The sequence below is a fragment of the Macrosteles quadrilineatus genome, unplaced genomic scaffold (assembly GCF_028750875.1).
Source record: "Macrosteles quadrilineatus isolate MER2022 unplaced genomic scaffold, UCM_ALF_1.0 Scaffold_5__1_contigs__length_97177068, whole genome shotgun sequence".
In the NCBI taxonomy this organism is placed as follows: domain Eukaryota; kingdom Metazoa; phylum Arthropoda; class Insecta; order Hemiptera; family Cicadellidae; genus Macrosteles; species Macrosteles quadrilineatus.
In genome coordinates this window covers 89961499-89986041 of record NW_026542598.1, presented here as the reverse complement: position 1 = coordinate 89986041, position 24543 = coordinate 89961499, and the positions used below count along the sequence as shown (strand labels likewise).

The 24543-nt window shown below is 34.7% G+C and overlaps 2 protein-coding genes across 2 annotated transcripts in view; one reads left to right on the top strand and one right to left on the bottom strand.

The window, feature by feature from the left end:
* LOC128993913 (roquin-1-like) overlaps positions 1 to 10115 on the bottom strand; it is a 39111-nt gene extending 28996 nt beyond the window's left edge. The window contains exons 1-3 of the mRNA XM_054418017.1: positions 10021 to 10115; positions 2473 to 2635; positions 799 to 991 (exon numbers count right to left, since the gene is read on the bottom strand). Of these exons, the coding sequence (XP_054273992.1) occupies positions 799 to 991; positions 2473 to 2634 (355 nt within the window). The 5' untranslated portion in view covers position 2635; positions 10021 to 10115. The remainder of the gene's footprint in view (positions 1 to 798; positions 992 to 2472; positions 2636 to 10020) is intronic.
* A 2030-nt stretch (positions 10116 to 12145) lies between these two features.
* Positions 12146 to 24543, top strand: part of LOC128995783 (low-density lipoprotein receptor-related protein 1-like) — a 110635-nt gene continuing 98237 nt past the window's right edge. The window contains exons 1-2 of the mRNA XM_054420800.1: positions 12146 to 12385; positions 20989 to 21105. Of these exons, the coding sequence (XP_054276775.1) occupies positions 12289 to 12385; positions 20989 to 21105 (214 nt within the window). The 5' untranslated portion in view covers positions 12146 to 12288. The remainder of the gene's footprint in view (positions 12386 to 20988; positions 21106 to 24543) is intronic.

Sequence of the window (24543 nt, the reverse complement as noted above, 5' to 3'; positions counted from 1 at the left end):
TGTTTATGTTTGTGTTTATATATTTTTCATTCAGTTAAAATGGTTTAATAACATGGGTTGTACATTCCCTTGTATCTTGTTATTATATAATTTAAGGACTTGATACACACACTGTACTTTGTTGGAAGGGATTCATTGGTAAAGTTTATCAGATCAAAAATCATAAAACCATAAATATTAAATGTAGTCAAAAGAGCATGAAACTATACATGTACCTGTATTAACGGTGTTAATTTAAGAACATCAGAAATGTATGCTAATATAATTTTGAGTAATTAATCAAGTTTGTAATAAACAAATGATAAGGCAGCTTTAAGTAAGTAAAACTATGTAAAAGCTATACAACCTTCCCAGAGACGTTTGAATCATCCCAAACATTTTTACCGGTAGGTAACCCAAAAGACTTTTCGGAGAAAAACCAAAGAGCCTGAAAATAGATTGTGCTCTTTTACCGTAGCCAATTTTATTATTGCTAGTAAATCCTGAAGTAAAGCTGGGGTTGGGAAAGGAACAGATGGATTTACCATCATTGCTTCAGAGGCAAATCTAGCACACACGGCTAACTTTGTATCAAGTTGTAAAAGAAATTTCATTTATGGCTTTTACTTTCAGTAGAGGCTTATGCTTATTGTCCTCGACTTTGAAATAGCCCTAGCATTATATCTAATGATTTGGTTTCATTTAGGCCTACTAGGTGGAGTTGAACAAAAGTATTAATGTTCATTCCGTTCTTAGAGTATTAACAACATTCAAGATGACATGCTAAAAACTAAAGCCTCGTATTTTAGTTTGTCTGACCGGAGGAGAAGGGCTTGAGGTAGAGAGCCAGCTCCTCTATGCATGTCTTGGCCTGTAGGTAGGCGTGAGAGTCGTCCTGGGCCAAATGTAGAGGCGGGGGCTGCGGAGGTACAGTCGGAGGGTCGGCGGGGCTCACTAGCTGCAGTAGGGCTGTATTCACCGGCAGCTTTTCCAGCTCCGTTGTAATAGCCGTCTACAAACAATAAACAATACTTTGTTGATAAGCAAGTAGAGTTTAAATACAAGGTTACTAGTCAAAGTCCGCCAAATGAATTGATATTATTGATGTTTGTTGTTTGGTAGTCTCTACCCTAAGCACAAGCTTGTTTTGGTGAGAGCGCTAGGCTTCGGTCCACACAAGGTCCTGGGTTCAAATACTACCAATCGCCAATGAATTTTATTCAAGAAATGCCACAGCCCACTAGGCCTAGTATGAAGTTATGTTTGAAACTATTTAGAGTCGATGACCTAGCATCCTAGGATGTGACGGTGGGTCATAAAGTAAAATAGTCCTTACCCTAGTATATTGTGTGTACTTAAGTTGATCACCTACAATTTATAGGGCAAGCTTTAACAAGCTCTGTACGTCAATTTTAATGTAGGAGTTGTCTTTGTTATATTTTATATATGTATTTTTTTTAGTATTGCTTTTCTGAATTATTTTTAAAACCATCAATCTAATGTCCCAAACTACTTTAAAGAATTATATTTGGTTTGTGTAGCTCTGTAGGTAGATCCGATTCAATTCAAATAGGTACTGGAAACTAGGGATGGACGAGATTGGATTTTTAGTTCGAGACGGGATTTCCCTTTTCATACATAACAGGAAATGCACGTTCCACATTTTAACCTGATTTTTCAAACATTTTTAAATACCTACTGATTTATGACGGACTGGTTAAATACAAAAATAATAATAATAGACAAAAATATTTAAAATCTTTTATTAAAAAACATTAATAAAAAAAAAAACAGTATTAAAAAAAGTATTAATAAGGCCTAACTTATTAAAAATAACTCTTCGGCATAGGAAACATGGAGATATCAGTTAGTATATAATTCAACTTTGAAAAATATCAAATTTATAAGTCTTTACAACAGTATTACTAGTTAAGTACCAAGTAACAGTTTTTAAGTCTTGTGTTATTTTTTGAATGATTTTGGAGTGACTTATTTTGGCTATGTTTACAGTAGTAAAACATGTCTCACACTGCTTACACTAACAAAACTTCTCATCATTTGCTATGTCAAAAAAAAAAAATTATAAAACAGTTGAAGCAATATTTCCATGTAAAGAAATAATAATTAAATAAAAACGCCTTCGCAAAGTTTTTTTTTAAATCTCGACTCAAAAAATTCTCTACCAAAATAGAATCTCGTCTTGTAGAACAAGATTTAAAATTTCCAGAAAATTTCCCGAAATTTCGAGACCCGTCCATCCCTACTGGAAACCCTAAAGCAAGGTGGGGTGTAAATTGAAACAGGGACTCAGAAGTCCAGAAAACAGTATAAACCTAGGCTACATGAAGTATAAACCTACAAACTACAAACTATAGGCCACCTATAACCTACCCGCCTACAAACTATAAATTGACGTGATTCTGAGTCAGCTGATAACCTCGGTTGCAGATATGACATTTAAACCGAGCTTGTTGTAACAAACAGTACACTCACCTGGTCGAACGGACATTGTTTGCGGTGCAAATTGACAAGGCAGGTCTTGCAGACGGTGTGTGCGCATGCGAGGCTGACTGGGCTGCGTAGAGTTGCGTCAAACTCATTACAACAAACTGGACAGGACAGGAACTCTGTCCACTGCGGTGCCTGGATTGGCATTCTGTGAAAATTACAAACGGTTATCAATAAGTTTTATACAAATAGTGCTAAATTTACTGTTAGTCATGAATAGTCTAGGCCTATCAGGGAATTTCAAAATTTTATTAATTTAAAATAACGAAAACACAACACACATTAACACAATTAAGCTGAGACATGAACTAACTTGGACACTGGCTAGCTGTTTGAGCCCTTACATACATCAATTATAATTGGATCAACAAAAATATTCTAATAAATTTTGGGTACTTTTGAATTAAACAGAGGCCACTTTTTTGAGCTTGCTGCGGTGGTTAGGTTAGGTTGGGTTGAAATAAATAGTTTTGTAGGATTTTTCCTCGTTTTGTTATGAATCGAACGATACTAGATGAGTCATAAAAAATGTATGATGACCTAACCTAACCGGTGCAGCGCGCTGTTTAAGGGTGGTCCCCGTATAATACGAAAGTAGGCTACCCAATTTCGAAGATGCTTATCACCTAGTACCCAATTGTCATCATAATATTTTTAACATTTTACTTATTTCAAAGCTAGATACATTTTATATTCGAAAGAGACCTAAATACTTTTAACGAAAAGCGCTGAAAATCCACCTAATTCTTGTTGGTCGGCTATATCGGAGATCAAACTCCTCTCTTAAAACACTTAAGAGGTTGGCGGCCTCTTTTAACCTTGCATTTGCCCGTCCACATAGACTACAGATCTGTGTGTGGAACGTATCCAGCAAAGCAAGGGGTGAGCCAGTAGGTAGAGTACAAAGGTGAACTGTACTGATAAAATGTTTTCGGTAGTGACCAGGATCCGAACCCACGACATTGCTGTCTGGGGCCCAAAGTCTGTGACGCTACCGAGTGAGCCACCGACTCACACAATTACTTGTATCAATGGGACGCTGTAACCTCTTCTCGATTGGGAAATGTTAGCTTCAGTCTACTATGGTTTAAGTCACAACATGTTATTGGACGGGTGATGAGCAATATTAATCGTTGGACTATTTGACGGAGGTATGTAAAAAGCCTATTATTGTCGTAATAATATAGTCCAGGGGCCAGAAACATGAATTTTGATGTTATTGGAATCTGGAGTGGCTACTTCCATGCTGAAGTCTTTAGGGTCTGAAAAAGGGATGTACGTATCCTTAACACCACCACCCCATTCATGTGGAGAAGTCTTCCCAGCGCAAAACCTTTTAACATTGCCTTCAATATTCATTAACAGAACAACAATGTCGGCGGTGAATCATCTAAAGGATATTTCATCAGTTGGTCAATGTCATAGATACTGTAGGCCTACTAAACACGGGGGAGATCTTTATACTCCAGTGGCATCATCTGGAAGGAAGGACCCTACTTCTATTGTAAGTTTTTGCTGACGAAGTAGCCTAAAGCAGGGGTTTAAGGTTGGGTCCTTAAGGTTTTGGGAAACAGCTAAAAAACCTACTGGTAGCATAAGTAGAGTTTTACAGTCCAGGAATTTATGTCTGCCTGACATTGCTATTTATTTGTATCTTTCATCGAATAAATAATAATTAAACATTATTTGTGGCAAACGTTGCTGAACAGGATAATTTGAGCATATATTGCTTAAGCGATTCTGCTTAAAACAACTCAAACAATTAGAACTCCTAAATCCTAATACAATTTCAATAAACAATCACATGCTCAAAACATTTTACTGTGCTAAAAACCTATAGGCCTACATGTAAAAATGTATAGTCTACTTTATAAATTTAAAAGTCTATTAGTAATTTTGCAATAGTATTTCAGGTTTTAACAAAAGTGGATTTTTTAACATATTTAGTAGGCTATATGTTCCTGCAGTATAGACAACCATGTTTTCACTAAAATAAGCAGATGTGATATAATACTACTAATATTCTTTGTATGTAGCCTAACATAAAAATTGTTAGTCAGTCTTATCACTCAACTATTCAGGAAATCACGTTGTATTTATGACCCAGATTGTGTTTCAAGATAATAGGCAACATTTATATTCAATCAGTACATTAACATATTCATGTAAGCCAACATAACTTACTTAACACAAACTATCACACTTCACTACTCATAATATCAATAAACGGTATCAGCAATCCGACATATACTTTCTCCCATTAGCTTGTCAACATTCAACAACCTTTATTATGGGTAAGCGATGAGGGTAACTATGATATTTAATAGGTAATATCACAAAAGTTTCATTAACTTTTGAAGAGTAATTTTAACAGGAATGAAGGGATGCACTATTTTGTTTAGAATTATAAGGACCATAACAAAAGAATTTCAAATCGAGTACCTAGTTTTTTTTTTCTTAAATACATTTTTCGGTTTTAGCGAATTTCCCATATAGGGAATAAGCTATTACCGTAGGTCTCATGGTAAGACCTAGACCCGGGACCGATTTACTTTTTCGTTTTGAGGTCCCCAGAGGCCAAAAACACCATCCGTTCAAATTCATATATATATATATATATATTTATATATATATATATTTATATATGTGTCCGTTAGCGCGATAACTCGAGCAAAAATGATCCGATTTTGATGAAATTTGGTACAAAAGTGTAAACCTACGTTTATTCGAACGAGTTCGCGAACCAGCATGATCGGACCATGGGAACAGGGGTTTATGGGGGGTTTTATGGGGTAAAAATAGGTTTTTCCCATTTTTGACCCTAAAAACTTAAAATTTAGCAATTTCTTTCCAAACCATTTTGTAGAGCTTAAAAAAAGAAATAATTTAGTATATTGAAGCGCTGTTGTATGCCTAACGGTCACGGAGAAAATTAAAAAAAAAGGTAATTTAAAATTCTCATGTTATTCTTATGGAGAAAAAGAAACTGTTGTAATTTACTTGTTTATGGATATAATGTTGATAAAATTTGGCAAATTTATTTATTTCATCCTATACTATTGACATATTGTCAAAAAACACTTTTTACCTTCCCCGTAGCAGCAAACCTAAGCACTTGTTAAATCTAATGTTATTTAAATTGGAAATATATAACTTATGTTTTATTTATGGAAATATTTTAGTAAAAATGTAATCAGACAAGTTGAAATTCGCTTAGTCTGCAGGTTTGCTGCGGCGGGGGTATTTTAAATAATGGGAAAATAACACAAGTTACTATAACTTTTGAACCATAACTTTTACAGCAATGGGGGTTGACACTATGTTGTTTGGAATTATAAGGATTATCACATACAAATTTTAATCAAAACTGGTTTCTTTCAAAAGTACGATTTTCTCTTATTTTATGAGGTTTTTTTAAGGGGAAATAACATAATTTACAATAACTTTTGAACCGTAATTTTTACAGAAATGGGAGTTATACAGTTTTGTTCAGAATTTAAAGGGCTACAACATAAAAATTGTTTATCATAATCGCTCAGGCCATTATTGAGAAAATTCGATTTTTCTGTTCTTTCATGGGTTTTTATGGGAAAATTAAATAAACATAATTTAAAAAAAATGAAAAAATACCTGGAGATATCATGGATTGGTACCTACATACCAAATTTAATCAAAATCAGACTACAGGTGTAGTTTGTAGCTCTGTACACATACAGACACACACACGGACATCACTTCGAAAACCACTTTTTTGGGTGCAGGGGGACCCAAAACAGATACATCCACTCTAAACTCAAACTAAACAATTTTGACAAAAACAATACTTTCTCCAGATAGGCTACTATGGTATAGGGGGGAGAAAGTAAAAATGGTAGGTAGTGATACAATTTGACTGATACTGATGGTAGGTAGTGATACTGTGTTGAGGATACAATTTTGAAAATTTAATGTTAGGCCTAGCCAACAATTTAATGCAATTTAGCAATTTAATGATTTTTGTACACTAGCCTATAGTTTTTATTAAATACATTGATAACAATTTCTGCATTAAATATAAACTGGTACAACTTTTTAAAGATCAATCCCAGTGTACCTCTTAAAGTTTAAAAAAGTATTTTCACAACCAGTCTACAAAGCATCTTAATGAAAATTTTATTAAATTGACTAGGACTAGGCTATTACTTTTCAATGTTTGTTCTATTACTTTTCAATGTTTGTTATCTGTATTAAAGTATTAATGTCTTAAAAGATTAATGTCGGGTTATACTTAGATATCAACAATAAGTTACCACAGATAACAACATTGATTTTCCTTATGAATTTTTCATAACTGACCCGAGAAGTTTTTGTGTGATCTGAGACAGTGCAGTCTAAAGTTTGATATGACAAAGACATTGAGTGACAGGCACAGAAGTGTGACTCATGTATGAGTCACACCTTGAAGTAGATTGTAGATAAGCATTGCCTATTGATATCAGACAACTGGAATAGGCTTAAGAAAATATTTGATAAATACAATAAAAAAACCTAATCAAAATTCTAAATTTTAAAAATACCAATGCTACAAGCTACCAACCTACAAGTCTTTCCAACCTTGTAAACAATTATGATTTAAATCAAAAATTATAAACTTAACCTAACTTTATTAGAAAAACAAATGGTAAAGATATGATGAGAAATGGGTCTAGTTTTAAACTCTCCTGATGACATATTAATGACATAGAAAATTAATTTATACAATGCTAAAAGTATATTTTTAGCAGTAACTTTGTGGATTAATAATTATTCTCAGCAGAATCTTACTTGTTTGCAAAACAAATTAATGATAACATAACTCACGATTAATTTTAATGTTGATTAACTACTATCACATTAATTGCAAATAGATTAGGGCAAAGTCCTTGTTAATATTTTAAAAAGGGGTAAAAAGTTAATAAACATAGTAAAAATTTATCACTTTTTAATCCAGAAGCTATTTACAGTGCTTGATTGATATTTTATTACTATTTGAGACAACGGAACTACAATTTAGATATATAAATTACCCTTTCTATTCAACTTGCATCATCTCTCCAATAACCTCCAAAGACACTCAATCCGTTACACGCCACTTTAAATCGAGCCATAGTAGGCCTATTTATATTGTTGCAGCTCAAAATTAAATAGTGATAAATATACGTGTACACCTAACAATTTGAAGAGGTGATAAACGTTGCAATATAAAACCAAGTACCTAAAATTAAAAATAGCTGTTTTCCTTTTTCAAAAGCTTTACTTATTACAACAGCAAATTTGAGTTGAATTGTCATACCGCCCAAGCTCGCAGTATGTATGTGATGCGCTATTGGCCTGAGAGGTAATTGCAGCCTTTGTCCACCTGTCTACCTTGTGGGGGAATTTTTCTTATTCTTGTACCCCGACAAACTTAAACCGTCTTGAGGCCCATTTAAAAAAGCGGCTCTGATATGGCCAGCGATTCTATTTTGAGTAAATAAGTTACAGATTTTCCCTTCATTACATTTTAAATTGATAACTCATATTAAAATTGAATTTTTTTTAACTAGGGACACTACCTATAGTACCGTTATTATCGTTTCCTAATAACTTATTACTTATCCTTTACTGTACCCGCGGTCAAGGGAGGCCTAATGAACTGTTGAATGAATAAAGGTCAGATGTAATTATTAATTTCAATACCACCTAAATAGTAGGACTAGTTATTTTTACTATCATAGATGTGTTATTTTCATGGGATTTTACAAATGTTGTCAGCGTTTTGAATTAGGCCTATTGCCTGGCTAAGCACACCTAAAAAGTATTGTGGACGGGGAAGAGAAGCTTGGTGCAGCCAAGAGTAAAACCAGTCATTTAAGTTATGACATTTATGCTAAGTTATTTCACCTCGTTGTCCCTTTCATTAGCTGCTACATAGTTGAGGTTGTTACTGAAAAACGAAAATCTGATCGTTTTCTCCCCTCTCGTATGTTATTTACTTATTATTTTTAACCCTTAGAGTGCCAGGCGAGAAATAAAAGTAACGCTCAAAAAATGCCGATGATTTTTCCCGAAGGTCACGCTAAAAATGCCGAGCGCGATCTGGCGATTTTTAGGTTAAAATTTCGTAAAAATTGAATTTTCGATATTTCGGCCAACAAAAATCGATGTATCGCATCTAGTAACTTTCGACTCAATGTTAATATATGGGTTAAAAGAATCCGAGTATCCATTCGGTTGTTATGACAACTGTTCGATCATTACGAAACGTCCGGTCAGCCGGACGTTGGCACTTTTGGCTCGTTCTAAAAACGTCCGGTCGGCCGGACGTCGGCACTTTTTGGCACTCAAAGGGTTAAACGTCCTCTGCACAGATATGAATATTATTCTCTAGGTGTAACCTAAGTTGTAACAAGACAATGGTTTTGATAATTCACTCGCCAAAACAGTAAAAATGCCACAAAAGGCACCCAAAATAGAGCATGAACAATAGCAGGTAGAACGGTTATGACACTTCACATAAATATAGTTCTCTTTAGGCTTAGCTACCAGTTTCATTTTAAAAATAGTTGTTTAGCCTCCGGATTACTGTATTATACTTAAAATGGTTTACAATACCTGCATATAGTAATCCTTTGTTGCTGATTTAGGCAACTAGGTTCGGTTCTTGTTTTGAACCATCTTCAGCTACCAGTATTAAACTACCAGTGCGGTACTTTAAACTCAAATATATTCACAAAATGACATATAAGACTTAGTTTGGGTTAATACATAAACTAAGTTAACTTATAGGAAAAGGGGGGATCATGAAATAGGTACCGTAGCATAAATTGCAAGTCTCATTTAAACTGGTAGATCATAATTAAAGGATCTGTAGCCCTTAACTTAGCTAATAGCAAACTAGTAAAATGTCATGTAAATTGTGAAAAATATTCCATTAATGGATTAACCATGATAAGCCTAGACCTAAGGATGGATTCAACAAATTTTCTCCAATAATTTTATGAATCTTTGTTTACACAAACTTTTTGCTCAACATATGGTTTAGTATATTTAGGACATAAAAATATTAGGAAATGCAATCAATAGCCTATGCATGTTTAAAACATTTGCTATTATGGGCTATATAATATGCTATTCTTATCTGTGAGGCCTTGATAATAATGGAAGAACTAAATACTACCGGAGGTTCTGAAGGCTAACATCAGTACTAGGTCATCCTCGACTCATTATGCACTTACGTTATATTTTTTATGCGTAGTTGTACTTCATAAAATATTTCTATGTAAACATTATCAAGAAACTCAGCACTAAACAAACCGGGTAAGAGTATATATTTGGGAAAGTTCGGATTATTGTGTAATGCGTAATCTCATGAAGGATAGACATAGTAGAGAGTAAAAATGGAGATTGCAGTCTGAAACTGATGGAACATTTGTGGTACCGTACTGAAAATGCTATTATAACCAAACATCCTGTTATTTTATGGATATAAATGAGTAATAAACAGATTATATGATAGATTTAAAGCAAATTTACCTTGTAATATCTCAAAAAACACATCCGTACGGCTGTAACGAGACCATGACACACCATTGTTGACAGTTGCCCACCTCCAAAAGCTTCTGCTTTAGCTTCATTTCATTAGTTTACAAATCATTCTCACGTAATAGGAAAAGTACTACCATATGATCAGGAAACAAAATAAGAACACATCTGAGCTTGGAAAACCGGCGAAGTCTGTACTATACGAAAAGCAATTTCCTGCATAAGTAAAATCTGTGATTTTATAACCATACATTAACTATTTAAAAAAATGCAACTATACGTAATATGTATACATTACCTACCAAGGATTCTTGAGTTGACTTTCAAATCTACTACATATCTAAAAATTTGTTTTCAAATATTTAATCAGTATTCATTGTATTTAGCCACCTCATGCACATTTTACGAAAGCGGATAATGAATATGAAAGCCACTTTAATCGTCAAAGGAGCAGAGCATAAAATAAATCATTATTACTGATTCAATAAGCGTATAATTTTCTTCCTCAATTATTATTATAAGTTCAATGACCAGTTAACTGACATATTGATAACATTGATTATAAACATGCTCGATTTCTAACATGGTAAATCTCTAAACAATACAGTACCATAGATTAAACATACTCCCTTCAGTACTTCGTTTCTTAGTTTTGTCATGGACAAGACAAAGACAGTATGTTTTATCATAGACTAAGCAACACAAGGGAGTATGATTTATCTATAGTTTTAAAAGGAAAGGAGACATTCAAGAATTAGCCACTGTCACGAGTGTCGACGATGATGTCCCCGTGATTAAAACAGCGTGAGTCACGGGAGATGTTAACGATTTCGCCGCGGCTAAAGGTGTCAATGAGGATGTCCCCGTCATGGCTCCCCGTGGGGGATGTTTACGATTTGGGCACGGCCGCGAGTGACTAGATGATGTCCTCATGATCGCAGTCCACGGGAGATGTTTTTAACACGACTTTGCCGCGATCGCAAATGTCAATGATGATTTTCCCGTGATTGCTGCTTCGCGGGAGATGTTTACGATTTTGCCACAGTCACGAGTGTTGATGATGATTGCATCCCCGTGATTGCGGCCCGCGGAAGATGTTCACGATTTTACTGCGGTCGCGGGTGACAGTGGTGATGTCCTTAAGGTCACAGCTAACGGGTTATGATCACGATTTCTCCGTGGTTGCGAGTGTCGAGGATGATGTCCCCTTAATTCATAGGAGATATTCATCACGATTACTTCCGCGATTGCAAGGAATTTCCACCACAGGGGGAGGGCCACTCAAGTAATTTGGCCTAGAGCCGCAAGTATCCTAAATCCGGCACTGATGAAACGTCTTAATAACAAGTTATTTGTTTAAACAGGGTTGCATATTTTTTTATTAATGATTCCCGTGAGCACACTTTCAGCACAGTTTTTTGCATGGTTTATAGATCTCTAGCTGAAAAGAGCGGGCTGGATCATTTGATTACCCTTACCAATTAGGGATTATTTGTTTACTAACGGGAGTGGCACCGGCACCCTTTTTTACTAATATAGTTCTTGTGAGTACACTTTCAGCTCAGTTTTTTTTAGCACGTTTTATAGATCTTTAGCTGAAATGGTGGGCTTTTTCATTTTATCACCCTTAATTACTAAGTAGTGGTTATTTGTTTACTAACGATGGCGGCACACTTTTTTTATTAATGGTTCCTGTGAGCACAGTTTCAGCACAGTTTTGTTGGCAAGTTTTAAAGATCTGTAGCTGAAATGGGTGGGCCGGCCGTGATTCTGGCCCACCGAAATACAATTGATTATCTCATTACTATTAGAACAGCACACTTTAAAAACCCACGTTATAAAAAGCACACTTTTAGTGCTTTTATCACACTTTATTGTACGCATTTAAAAAAGTGTGCTGGAATGGGCGAGCCAGCTTCACGCCACTCATCTAGTGCATTCTTTTTCATAATAAGATTTCTTTGTCTTGATTGGTGACCACATCGTCCGTTTTCCACTCCAGTCCAGGCAACCAACTAGTTGCAGTCAGTCAGAGAGAAAGAAAAGAAGGCTGACTTTTGTTGTTGCTGGCTGCTGGAGCAGAGCAGGAGCACTGAACTGACTGTCGTCGCTCGGATGTCTGTTTCTTTCTGTTGTGCGGATAAAACATAAATGAATAATGTTGAAGAGGTGTAATTTTTAGTACGTATTTTTTAATGTGGGACAGAGATGTATTTTTTCATATTACGAAACTCTTAGTTTGTCAATAAAATTTTAATAATGACCAGTCCACACTTTTTAGTGGGCATCGGAACTGCATTTGTTTTACTGAATGTTTGTTTTGTTTTGTGTAATGAAAGGAAGCCGATAATTGAAGGTAGGTTTACTAGGCTACTAAAGTTACAGTTTAAATTGTTATTTTAACGTTTTCATATTCATCACAAGTTACTAACTTTTATTGCATTTTAAACGTTTAAAACTAGTTTTCATGGTGACCCTTGGATATATTTATCTATACATGGATTTTTTTCTGGACTCTTGAGTTGTTAAAAAACCAACTCTGATCAATAAATTAGCTCTAGATCACACTAAAGCATATATGCATTGCTGCATCTAAGTTTATGCTGCAAAGAATGTGCTGCTTAGATTTTAGTAAGTTAGGCTAACTTGGCCTATATTAAAATTTTTGCCTGCACAAGATCAATTTACTTCCTCAGCTGAAATCATCAATCATAAGTTACGTACTCTACAACCCAACTTATTTCAGTTTGGTCCGATTAATTTATTTATTTACGGTAGGTATAACTTAACCATTTTACAATAATTAAAAATGCTTACCGATTTAATGCTCAGGTACTGTCTTGCGGAGAACAAGTGATCCAATACCGGTATAAGTATAAGATACTTTTTAAACAATGTAATTATTGATTGTAGCCTAACTTACGTTACAGTATTGTACAGGTATTTATTGAATAGGCTAATTTAATTTTAGGCCATAAGTTATAGGGTATTTTCATTTCACGAAGACTCACTCACACTACTGCTGCGGTTAGGTTAGTTCTTATTGACCCACAACCCTCCTTAGCTTAAAAGCTTAGTTCTTTGTTTTTTATAAACTAGAAAGAATAAACATGGTAATAAACATAAATACCGTTAGCATAAACTTAGCATGTAGCAGAATGCACTTTGGCATGTAGTATTTAACTTTTAACCAATTAAAGTATTCAAATCTGTAATGCAAAAACTAAAGTCATCAAGACTGGAAACCCAATAATAAGTTTCCTCTATCCAAACAGGGTAGGGTACCTACTAAGTTATTCTTTGATTCTAGCATTGAATGCTCTCGTAATTATTCTAATCGTTTAAGCTTACTCTACCTCTCTAGATTTCTAGTAAACACTAAAGTATATTTGATACCACATCTAACAGGCGTATTGTCCTTAGCTTGTATACAAATACCCCCCGCCGCAGCAAACCTGCAGACTAAGCGAATTTCCATTAGCCTGATAGGATTTACACTAAAATGCCCCCTTAAAAATATCATATTTATTCCCTATTTAAAAAGAATTAGTTTAACAAGTACTTAGGTTTGCTGCAACAGGGAGGGTAAAAAGGCGTTTTTTTTACGATTATAGGTAGTTTAGTAAGAAATGGATGTATTTTCCAAACTCGATCAAAATATGTTCATAAACAAGCAAACTACAACAGTTGACTTATTCTCCATAAGAATAACATGGGGATTTTAAATTTACGGTACAGTTTTTTGGAATTTTCTCCGTAACCATTAGGCGCACAATAACGCTTCAATATACAAAATTATTTGTTTTTTTTTTATGCTCTACGACATGGTTTGAAAAGAAATTTGTAAAATTATGTGTTTTTAGGGTCAAAAATGGGAAAAACCTATTTTTACCCCATAAAACCCCCCATAAACCCCCGTTCCCATAGTCCGATCATGCTGGTTCACGAACTCGTTCAAATAAATGTAGGTTTACACGTTTGTACCAAATTTCATCAAAATCGGATCATTATCTTGAGTTATCGCGCTAACGGACATATATATATATGCATATGAATTTGAACGGATGGTGTTTTTAGTCTCTAGGGACCTCAAAACAAAAAAATAAATCGGTCCCGGGTCCAGGTCTTACCATGAGTACTACGGTAATAGCTTATTCCCTATATGAGAAATTCGCTAAAACCGGCTGAACGTACTCCAAAGTTTGTCAGGTAAATTACCCGGTTTTACATCAACAGGACTCTTTGTCTTGACATAGATCTTTTTCTTAAAGCCAGGTCCTTCTCAAAACAGAGGTTTACCTACATCCTTGAGGATTTTGAAAGATCTACATAATATAACACAATTTCAAGTTGATCGAAATATAGGGACTACTAGTACTAGGATGCCAGTACACATGAGGTTTTGTAGCCCAAGGCATAAATATAGAGAAGTTTAAATGTTGAACGAGTGATAAGATAGAGTAGCTTTGTTATTGATAAATACACAAACAATGTTGGGTCCTGTATCCTGTTTTCACAAAAACAAGATTTTAACTGTTCTCAAGGTTACCTGGAAGCCTACATTTGGAGGAGTTTTCAGGAAATTGAATAGTTTGGAGTAGGCCTTAAATATTTTTATGGTTTTGATGATTAGCCTGTGGTTGATGTCAACATGTCGTAAAAATAATTTTACTGAATCAAGATCAACATATTTTTTTTTTCATCTACTTCTCTGATCTTGCTGTGATTTTAAGCTGAAGTTGGAAAATTTGTATTACGATCTGTAAAATAAATTAGGTGTTCTCTCGCTTTACACAACTTTCCGCTTATACAAGTTCTCCGGTAAATATTAGGGGGTTGTTAAAAAACTATTTCAAATAACTTATGTGCTGAATTTATGTTAGTAGAGTAGAATACAATGCCAAAACTGCAATGTCGCACATTTTTCGGAGCGATGATGAGTTAAAGATGCATACAGAATAAACTTAAGGTACTGACTCCTTACCAAGGTCAATTTCCAAAACCCGAGGCTTAGCTTAATCTAGTCTTTACATTTAATCGTTGGGGTCCAGTCTCAAACTTTTCTAGCCTGAGTGTAGAAACACACTGACAGTGTAGCGTAGCTGAGCGCAGCGTAGTCCAATACACAGAGAGCGTAGCGTAGCACATTATATTTTGTAGACGAATAAGGTACATCCAGTATAGAGGATGGCTCTGTTGAAGACGGCTCGTATTAGTCCTGTTGAAAGTACCTTTAGGTGGCAGTTTTTGATCAGTCAGTGTGCATGAGGTTTGTAAAGGCGGGAACAAACATGGTGATCACCACTAATTTCCAATCCTTAGGAAACACTGTCCTCTTTTGTCTTTGGTTTGCCAGATCAGAGTCCTGGTAAACAATTACGAGATTAGCAATTCCGTGTTCTTTGCTCACAACACAACACACGGTGTGTACACTAAGCACTACACTCACTGGCCGGGAATGCAGTCGGACGGCATGTCTGCAGTTGAATGCGCACAAATTCGCTCTGAGTGAGAAAAACAAAATAGTTTGTTCCTCAGCCGTGTGCTGCGCTGCGCTATGCTACGCTAAAATACGCTATTAGTATGTCATACCTAATTTCAATGCATGGTTTTTATTTAAAACATGCGCTGTCTGTATATTTATACATTCAAGGCCTAGGAACTTATTTGAAAACCAAACCGACCACAAATTACTGGTAAATTGTATGTTTGGAATATATTTTATATAATTCCATTGGCTTAAAAACCTAAACGCAATTCGTTAACACCTGTTTATCCCATCCATTTCATTTGTTGGACATAAAGTAAATCCCTTCATTGTAAAATCCCCTTAATCCATATTTGGAACTCAGAAATGTCAACACTTTTAACCCTCCCAGTGTTACTTGACGAAAATTCGGCAAGCACCACACTTTGTATAGTGTTACTTGCCGATTTTTCGACAAGCAGACATCGTTTACGGCGAAGGCTCTATAACTGACTGAATCGGATTGAACTGGATCGAGTTAGGTATCGTTCTTTCCGTAATATTCTAAGCTTTCTGCAGAGGTCTGTCTCTAAGCGCTATTCATTTTAGTTCCGAAAATATTGTAGCAGACAGCTGACGTGCGTGTATTTGTAAACAGCTAGGTTCCCCCGGACCGATGACTGATGTGTTTTATTACGTTTATCATTGTTTTAAGGCCATGTCACACCGACATCCGCCGCTCCCGCCGCGGGAGTACCGCTCGCGGATGTTTTTCCTCGAGCCATGTCACACCAAAAGTTCGCGCCCGCGGCGGGAGTTTTTTAGATGATTTCATTACAATTCGTTTAACATAAGAAACATCTTTACCTTTTTAATATGCCATGTAAATTTGCAGGTTTTCTTAAGTAGTTAAGTGTATAAGAAGCAATTGAATGTTTATTTATTTGTTAGTGTACTTTAAAAGGGAACTGTAATTAGTTTTTGAATTCAATTTTGACCTTGTGTTCGAAGTGCAAGCATATTAAATATGGTTGAGGGTAAATTAGCCTTTTTCAATATTTTGAACATTATTTTTCGCTACACTACAAATACTTTTTAATTTTAAATAAAAACATAAGACAATTTTTAAACCAATGTAATTTTTTTGCTACGCCTTCTATTGAAAGTTCAAGTTTACATTGATTGTACAGTTTTGGTTGTTGCAAATTAAAACAGTTGATGAAATAATAAAACATTGTTTACGTCGGCAATATAAAAGATATGATGGGAAACCTTAAATTTTCGCCGTAAACATTATTATTGCATGGTAAACAAAAGTGATTTTTTCCAGTGATGAACATATTTCGAAGATAATACAAAACAACATATATTATAAAACAAAAGAAACATGTTAAATTTCATTTCAAACTGTATTAAACTGTATTACTTTTAAACTTTAAATAGCTTGGCCATTCGAGATGCCCCTTTGCGCATGCGCTAGATAAAACTCCCGCCGCGGTACTCTCAAAAAATCGCTGAGCAGGCGGACGTGGCGGACACTACCGCACGCCCGCGGGCGCGCGGTAGTGCGGTGTGACTTGGCACATTTGATAACATGGTGAGGGATTTTTAAAAGTTCGCTCCCGCCGCGGGAGCGAGCTCGGTGTGACTTGGCCTTTAGTGTTAAAAATCAAAAGTAGTGATATACGTGGTGCATTATAAGAAGATTTAAGTGGTTTTGAAGTGCTGGTTGATGATCCTGAAGAAGTAGGTAGTGATATTGATGTAAATTATCAGCCAGATTCCTAGCTATGGTTAGGCTATGCATTCTTAGCTAAACGCTATGTACTGAAATCAGTTTTTTGCCCATAACTTATTTATTTGCAAATATACTTCCTTATATTATTATATATTTGTAATCCTCATAAAATTTAGAACAAAGTGGCTATTTTCAAATATTTATAGGCCTATAATTTATACAATTTCATTGAGCGCGAACTTATTTTTTTTTTGAAAATTTTTGAAATTATATTTTTTTTACCTAAAAATTTTTTTTTTTTGAAAAAATGTTCCTTATGTTTTATATATAATATTGAAGCCCATGATTTTCCAAACAAAATGGTATATAGAACATTAGAATTAACATCGTTTTAAGCTTCTCAGATCCGTTTTAATAAAACCTTGCAAATGCGCCAAAAATAGGTGGACATTAAGGCCTAAACTATGGACACTTGGAGGGTTAACAAGAAGAACTCAAAAATAAAAAAATAAAACAGCAAATTCATTGTATTTGAACCACAACTGATAGTGTTAGCCCATTCTAACTTATAAGCTTTTAAGTAAGTACCTGATAAAAAACTCGAACACAACATTTAATCATTAAAATCCATATTTTCTTGCCCCTGAGCTGATCTTGGGACTAAATCTTTAAATAAATGGCCTCATAATGTTTTTAAATTTAATTTTTCTAGTTGCATATTAAATCATTTCCTAAATTGACGTATGACCTAAATTATACTTTGTGTTACATTTTTATCAACTGGTTGATAGTACATTGACCATCCAGGAAAGTGTGTGGTGAGCAGACGACAGATAACTTCAAGGCTGTTCATTGCTGTGATTGAAAGACTGACCTGATAAGGTTATCTTTGACATTCTGTCCAATATTTGTTCTCTTGCTCCTCACGTTCTTAGCTCTCTCACAAATGTTGTTAGGAAATCATTTAGAAGCAGTTAAAAAAAATAACAAATTGTTTGTGATGGAAATGTATAACTATTTGTCATTTAGGTTTCACCTCTAATTGATTTTGTATTTTTCTTTCATTGTGGTACAGGTAGAAATAGTAATTTTTGATAAGCTTTGTTGTTTTAATTTGTTAATTAGCTGTTAAGTCTGATTCTAATTGCCGAAATATTTTTGCTATTCGGTATAAAGTGTTGGCACAGTTTGAATTAGTAAATATTATTGAATTAATATTATAAATTATTATTGATGTACACAAATTTGTAAAATTGGTTTTACCGAGGGAAATAAATAAATATTAAATATGCCTCATCCTCATCATATCTAAAAACATATTTGTTAAATGAGTACCTAATAATATTACAAAATATTATCGATCACCAAGGCACAACATTTTATTCTCCTAGGATAAAAATCTAGTTTAAAATTTGATCAAAAATACAAGTACCCTACTACATTTTTAATACCTGAAGACTAAATCACTATAATTTTGTAATAAAACTGCAGTGGTAATGGTGACGGGCTGGACTTCCCAACCACGAGTTGCTTCAATTACTAAAAATGTTTATTTCCCGCACAGGCTCTGTAACCTCAGGGCTTTATTGTTCGTTAACATTAATTAGTGAGATTTATGTTGTGAGGAGTAGATACACACCAAAGTTTACGATCATTATTTAGTTTTTTACCAAATCTAGAAAATACTAGTCTAAAATTTATTTTAAGTGAATATTTTTTTTAAATTTGGTATAACCCCTCATTAGATTTTTTCACTGTTAGCATTTTATATTCTAAGATTTTACTGTGTAACAAACACAAGTCAGTATCAGTGTGTTTGTGTGTTGGTATAGTCGTGGTATTAGTGACGTGGTATCGTTTACATCCAATGAGCCCAGGTTTACACCACAAAAACTTGTCCTTCCACTTTCTGTGGCCGAGATCTTCCAAGTAAACAAGTTGATTAACTTTGTCTTGTCTTAGCTAAGATAATGATCGCTAATTTGGTCGTAGTTAAAGTTTAGTAAGGCCTTTTGCCTTACTCTATTACTCTAAGGATTATATTAACCTATCTGAAAGAGCAATTATGTCATTAGTATCACCTAGTATTGATTATCTGTATTATTTTAATTTTTTTTATTTTATGTATTTTTATTATCTTAAGTAAAATTTTTTTTTGATGCTTTGTTTTGCAAAATTAATATTTAAAAAAGTGAAGAAAGGATTATATAGATTAAAACACATTATTGCTGACCCTAGGAGGGGTCCCCAGCGGGAAGTGGAATCACATTCAATTGACCAATTGTAGTCCACTTGGTTTTGGCTTGTAAATTACAGTCTGTTACAAAACACCCATCTGTCTTTGAACCCTTGGTGGAAAATGTAGCAAATTAAAAATTGTTGTGGTCTACTGTTGTCAATATTATTGTACTTTTTCAATGGTATTAATTATTTATTTTGAACTTGTTTTGCTGGGGTTTCAGTTTGTTAACCTACCTTTTTTATTATTTTTTTCAATGTCCCACCTTTAGCCTACATCCAAGACCCTAGCTAGTTTTAGCCTGGAGCTGTTTTACACATATTCAGGCTAGTTTATAGAGGGTTGTAGCGTATATAGCTAAAATACATTGGTGACTGTCAGGATTTTAACCTGGGACCTAGGGCACTGAAGCCCCGTGCTCTACCGATAGACCAGCTCACTCCCAACCATTAGTATTTACAAATTGAAACAGATTCAGAGATTTTTTAAAACCATTAGTCCAAGTAAAGGAATCTGATGCTCATTAAAACCAATAATAAAAAATAAAAAAAACAGATAAATAACAAATTAAAACTGTAGGCAACAGGGTGAATAAAACAAAAATAAAAGTAGCTGTGTTACTTCTTGGACAAAAATCTAAAAAACAATAGTTTTTAGTTGAACAAACAAACAGCCTACGTCAATGGGACGTCTGGTTCACACAAATGGAATGTTTACTTAATTTAGATGTTTGAGAAAATCATTTACATACAAAAAGTTATCCATAAATCCCAAAGCACCCATGAACGAGAAAACTACACCCCCATAAACCATATACTTAAAATGTTTGTCATGACGAGAAACCTTGCGCAAAACTATCCATTATTTCATAAATTGCACTTTAAGGTTGTAATTCCTTTCTAAAGGGAACTTTCCATTACCTAATGTTAAAAATACCTCAGCTTAAATTATTATACTTTGTTATCCTTTCAATTTATTACCTTATTAATATCAGGTGTTATTATTTATTCAGTTTTGTTTATTTCAGTTTAACCTAACCAATCAATAGTTTTATACTTATAAAGTCAAACAGGGTGAAACTTGTGGGTAACAGCTAGTTTGTTTAGCATCGGAAGGGTGCACGTCCCAGTTACAAGGTCCCTACAATTTGCAAGTGTAGGAAAGTGGCTCCATAGTAGCGCAAACCTGCTAGTTACTTTAGACTAACCAGGTTGTGTAGAGAATTGATAAAAATGCTACAAGCTGATATCCATCACATCCAGGGAGGGTTAGGAAAATCAACCATAGTTATTTAGTTTTAAAATGTTACCATGATCAACACCGTTCTATACATGTAGTGTGTTATGAATAGTAGAATGGTTCATTTGATCGACACGTAACACTCTGACAGCACCATTGGATCACACAGACAGATTTTGAGGTTATAGTTTTGGGACTAGCCAATACTGGACATTGAATATTTCTAAGACCTTAGCTCACTGTTTGTCAACAACTCAAACACTCGTTTTGTTTCAGAGGTGACATGTGGACCGGAGATGTTCCAGTGTGGGAGTGGCCAGTGTGTGCCGGAGAGGTGGCACTGTGACGGTATGCCTGACTGTCCTGACGGCACTGACGAGTCATCGGACTGTGGTGAGTACTGGCTTTGACTTGCTGTAGAAATAATTGTCAGATACCGCAATTAAATGTGGTTCAACACAGAGAAGTAAGGTAGAGATGAAGCACACTTTTGGGTCAACTGTGCGCTCCCAGCTCAAATATAGTCAGAAATATACAGCTCGTCACATCTAAGCTGGCACTTGGCCTAGCGCGGGCAGTGTTGGCGAGAGGAGGGTGGAGGTAGGGAAAAGACCGTACTGGAAACTTTTCCGCTGCCCTTGTATTGGTTGACTCCCCTTGTATTATGTACTTTACGGGACATAATGTTTTTGAACTAGCTATTAGTAACGATCAGCCAAGTGCCAGCTTAGATGTCACGAGCTGTATTTGTGGCCAACAAGGAAGAGTATGAGGGACAGGTAATGTGCGGAAATTCCTGTCGCACAGGGTCTTCCTCCATCATGAGCGTTGTAGTACAGTACATGAGGGTGGGGGGGTGGTGTTGGACTTTGCCCTAGACCCCACTTAAGTGTACCATTGAGTGTTTCCTCTGTATCCTACTTCTCTATGGGTAAAATAAGGTGAACATTGACCAAATAAATACGTTCTTGCAGAAGAAACTAATGCAGTGAGACCATAGTCGTTTTCATTCTGTAGATTTTACAACATAACTTCGGATACTGCGAAAACGTGTTCAACTCATGAGCAACCTTGGAGAAAGGGGAAGTAGTGATTCCGCAGTGACATTGTTGTCAAAGAGTGTAGTTGTTTTATCGTCTGTAGAACGTGCACATTAAAACATTGTATTTTGGTTTTGGAAGTACTGTAGGGTTTGGAAAATGAGGTCAACATTAGTAAAAAGGTGTATGTTTATGTAGAATGGTCTAATGCAGTGATTCCAAGGTCACATTGTCGTTAGAAACATTCACATTGGGATATTGAGTTTTGATTTTATAAGTAGACTTCTCATTCTGTGATATCCGAAACCCAATGTGTTTCTTAAATGGTTACATATATTTGTTATGATGTTGGGTAATGTTTTTTCTCTTATTTTAAGTTTTACAATGTTTGGTTTAACCTTTTGTTGTAAATCTAATACACTACCTACAATAAGTCTTCTTTTTTTGTAAAGATTGTTTTTAGTAGGTGAAATAACAAGGTTAAAAGTAAACAAAAATACACTCTACTTGTAGCCCTACAGTAAGAAAATGTAATTTTTAAGCTGTCTTCATCTGACCCTTTAAGATGACAAACCTAAAAGGCAGTTTGCTAAGGTAAGTCGAGAGCAAGGCATAAGAAAATATGTGGAAAATTGAGTTAACATCATAAAATTTACTGTGGCAAGAAATAGTTTCACCTGTAACTTAAATCGCACTTGTATCAGGTGTGGATTCTCCAACTTAAATCAAGGGTGGAAAAGGGGACGTGGGTTTGTGTCAAAAACCTAAACTAGGTTCATACCATACCAAAACCACTCCCTATTTAGCTAGGCCTACTTTTTTATATTATTTTTATAATTTATTAACATTAACAAGGATGCGTTAAATTTATATTTTAAATATATAGATAAGCCTACTACACAAGGTGTATTCATCATTAAGTCTTATCAACTCCGGCACTGAGTAGATTATTTGTATGCCAGAAGGGTCACACAGGCTAATCATACAGTCAATACTACTGAATGTTTAATGCTGTTCGCATGTCAAGTCACTGACGCCCAGGATGCAGTGCTGCTGTCAGTCAAAACATGACATATAACTTTAGTTTGATTGTTTGAAAATTCGCCTAAAAGTATAAATAAACAGTGAAAAATTGATTGTTTTGACTTATGTATACTGTAACCTGGTCTTATCAGCATGATTTGAAGATTCAAATGAAATGTTTTACGAATAAATAATTCTAATTTTGATGTCGTTTCAGATTTAGATAGGAGTACAGTAGAACCTCAATTACTCGAACCTCAATATCTCGAATTCCTCAATATCTCGATTTTTTTAAATCCCCTTGAAATCCACATTAATCATAATGTTAAAAGTACCTTTATAAGTCGAAGTTTCTAAATATTTAACCTCAATAAGTCGAATTTTAACAACTTTTGAACAGTAACATTCTACCTCTATAACTCGAATTTTCCCGTCATCGAGCCTCAGTAACTCGAAGTTTACCTTTATAAGTCGAAGTTCGCATGAATGTGCCTCAATAATTCGAAGTTTTGCCATAACAGTGCAAGTCAGTTGTGATTCCTGTCGAGACGTGAAAATCAAACTTCCTGTGTTTGCTTCCCGTGTCTGTTTGGCTAGGCACTGTGACTGTAGTCAGTGCAGTTTACCCGTTTTGCCAAAGTAGATTCAGTACTTAACTACATTACGATGCATTTTGTTTATTATTTTAATCACACCAGAATTTTCCCTTTAAATATTACTCTCTACAGTCTACATACTTTTTGTATGTACAGTATTGTACCTATTCAGTATATTTGTTGTTACAGTACCTAGCTTGTTTTTACAGTACATATAAAGAGGTTGACTAACGTTTGCTTTAATCAAACATTATACACAGTAAATGTAGTTCCGTGTATGGATGATATATACTGTATTATTGTTTTGTACAGTAATTAAACTATTTTTTTTGTCATTTAACATGTTTTTTATGTACTTTATCAAACTTATTGCCAAATAATAAATACAGTACTTTATGTGCATTCAAATTGTTTTATTTTGCTTCCAAAGTTACTCTTCAGTAAGTTACGTATAAATACAGTTTGAGTTCGATTATTAAGGTTTAACATGTATAAGTCGAGTTATAAAGGCCATGACGTAACATCACTGTCAGACCCCAACACCTCAGTATCTCGAACTTTTTCATATGGAACCTTCATAACTCGAACCTCACTAACTTGAAAAACTTGATAACTCGAATTTTTATCATAACCCCTTCAGATTCGAGATATTGAGGTCCTACTGTATTTACATAGGAGTTGTAATAATTTGATTGTGGTCTTGTTGTCTGCCCAGGTCCTTAACATGCTTGGTGCCTTACATGTTGTTATATGTTACAATGTTTTTTTTTTATTGTATAATACTGTAAATACTTAAAACACACGGAGAAGAGCACCAATAAAAATAAATTGTATCAATTCAGTATTGAAAAGAGCAAGTTGAGTTGTTTAATACATATTTGTGTGAGAGGGCATCCTCTATAAAAATTAAATACAGAAATAGGCTGTGTGTGGAAAATGCCCAAGTAGTTGTCAACACTCAATCCAGATAAAGTCTCTTATAAATAGTAGGCCTAAACTTCAGTTCTAAGACATTTAAACATTTTCAAACAATAATGTTTCGGACTGAATAAGGTCGTCCTCGCGGTTTCCATCTATTGTGTGTTTCTCAATACGCATTGATTATATTAATAAATTTATAATAATAAATAATTATACCCTAATCATATTATTTTATAAGTTAGTCGAGATAA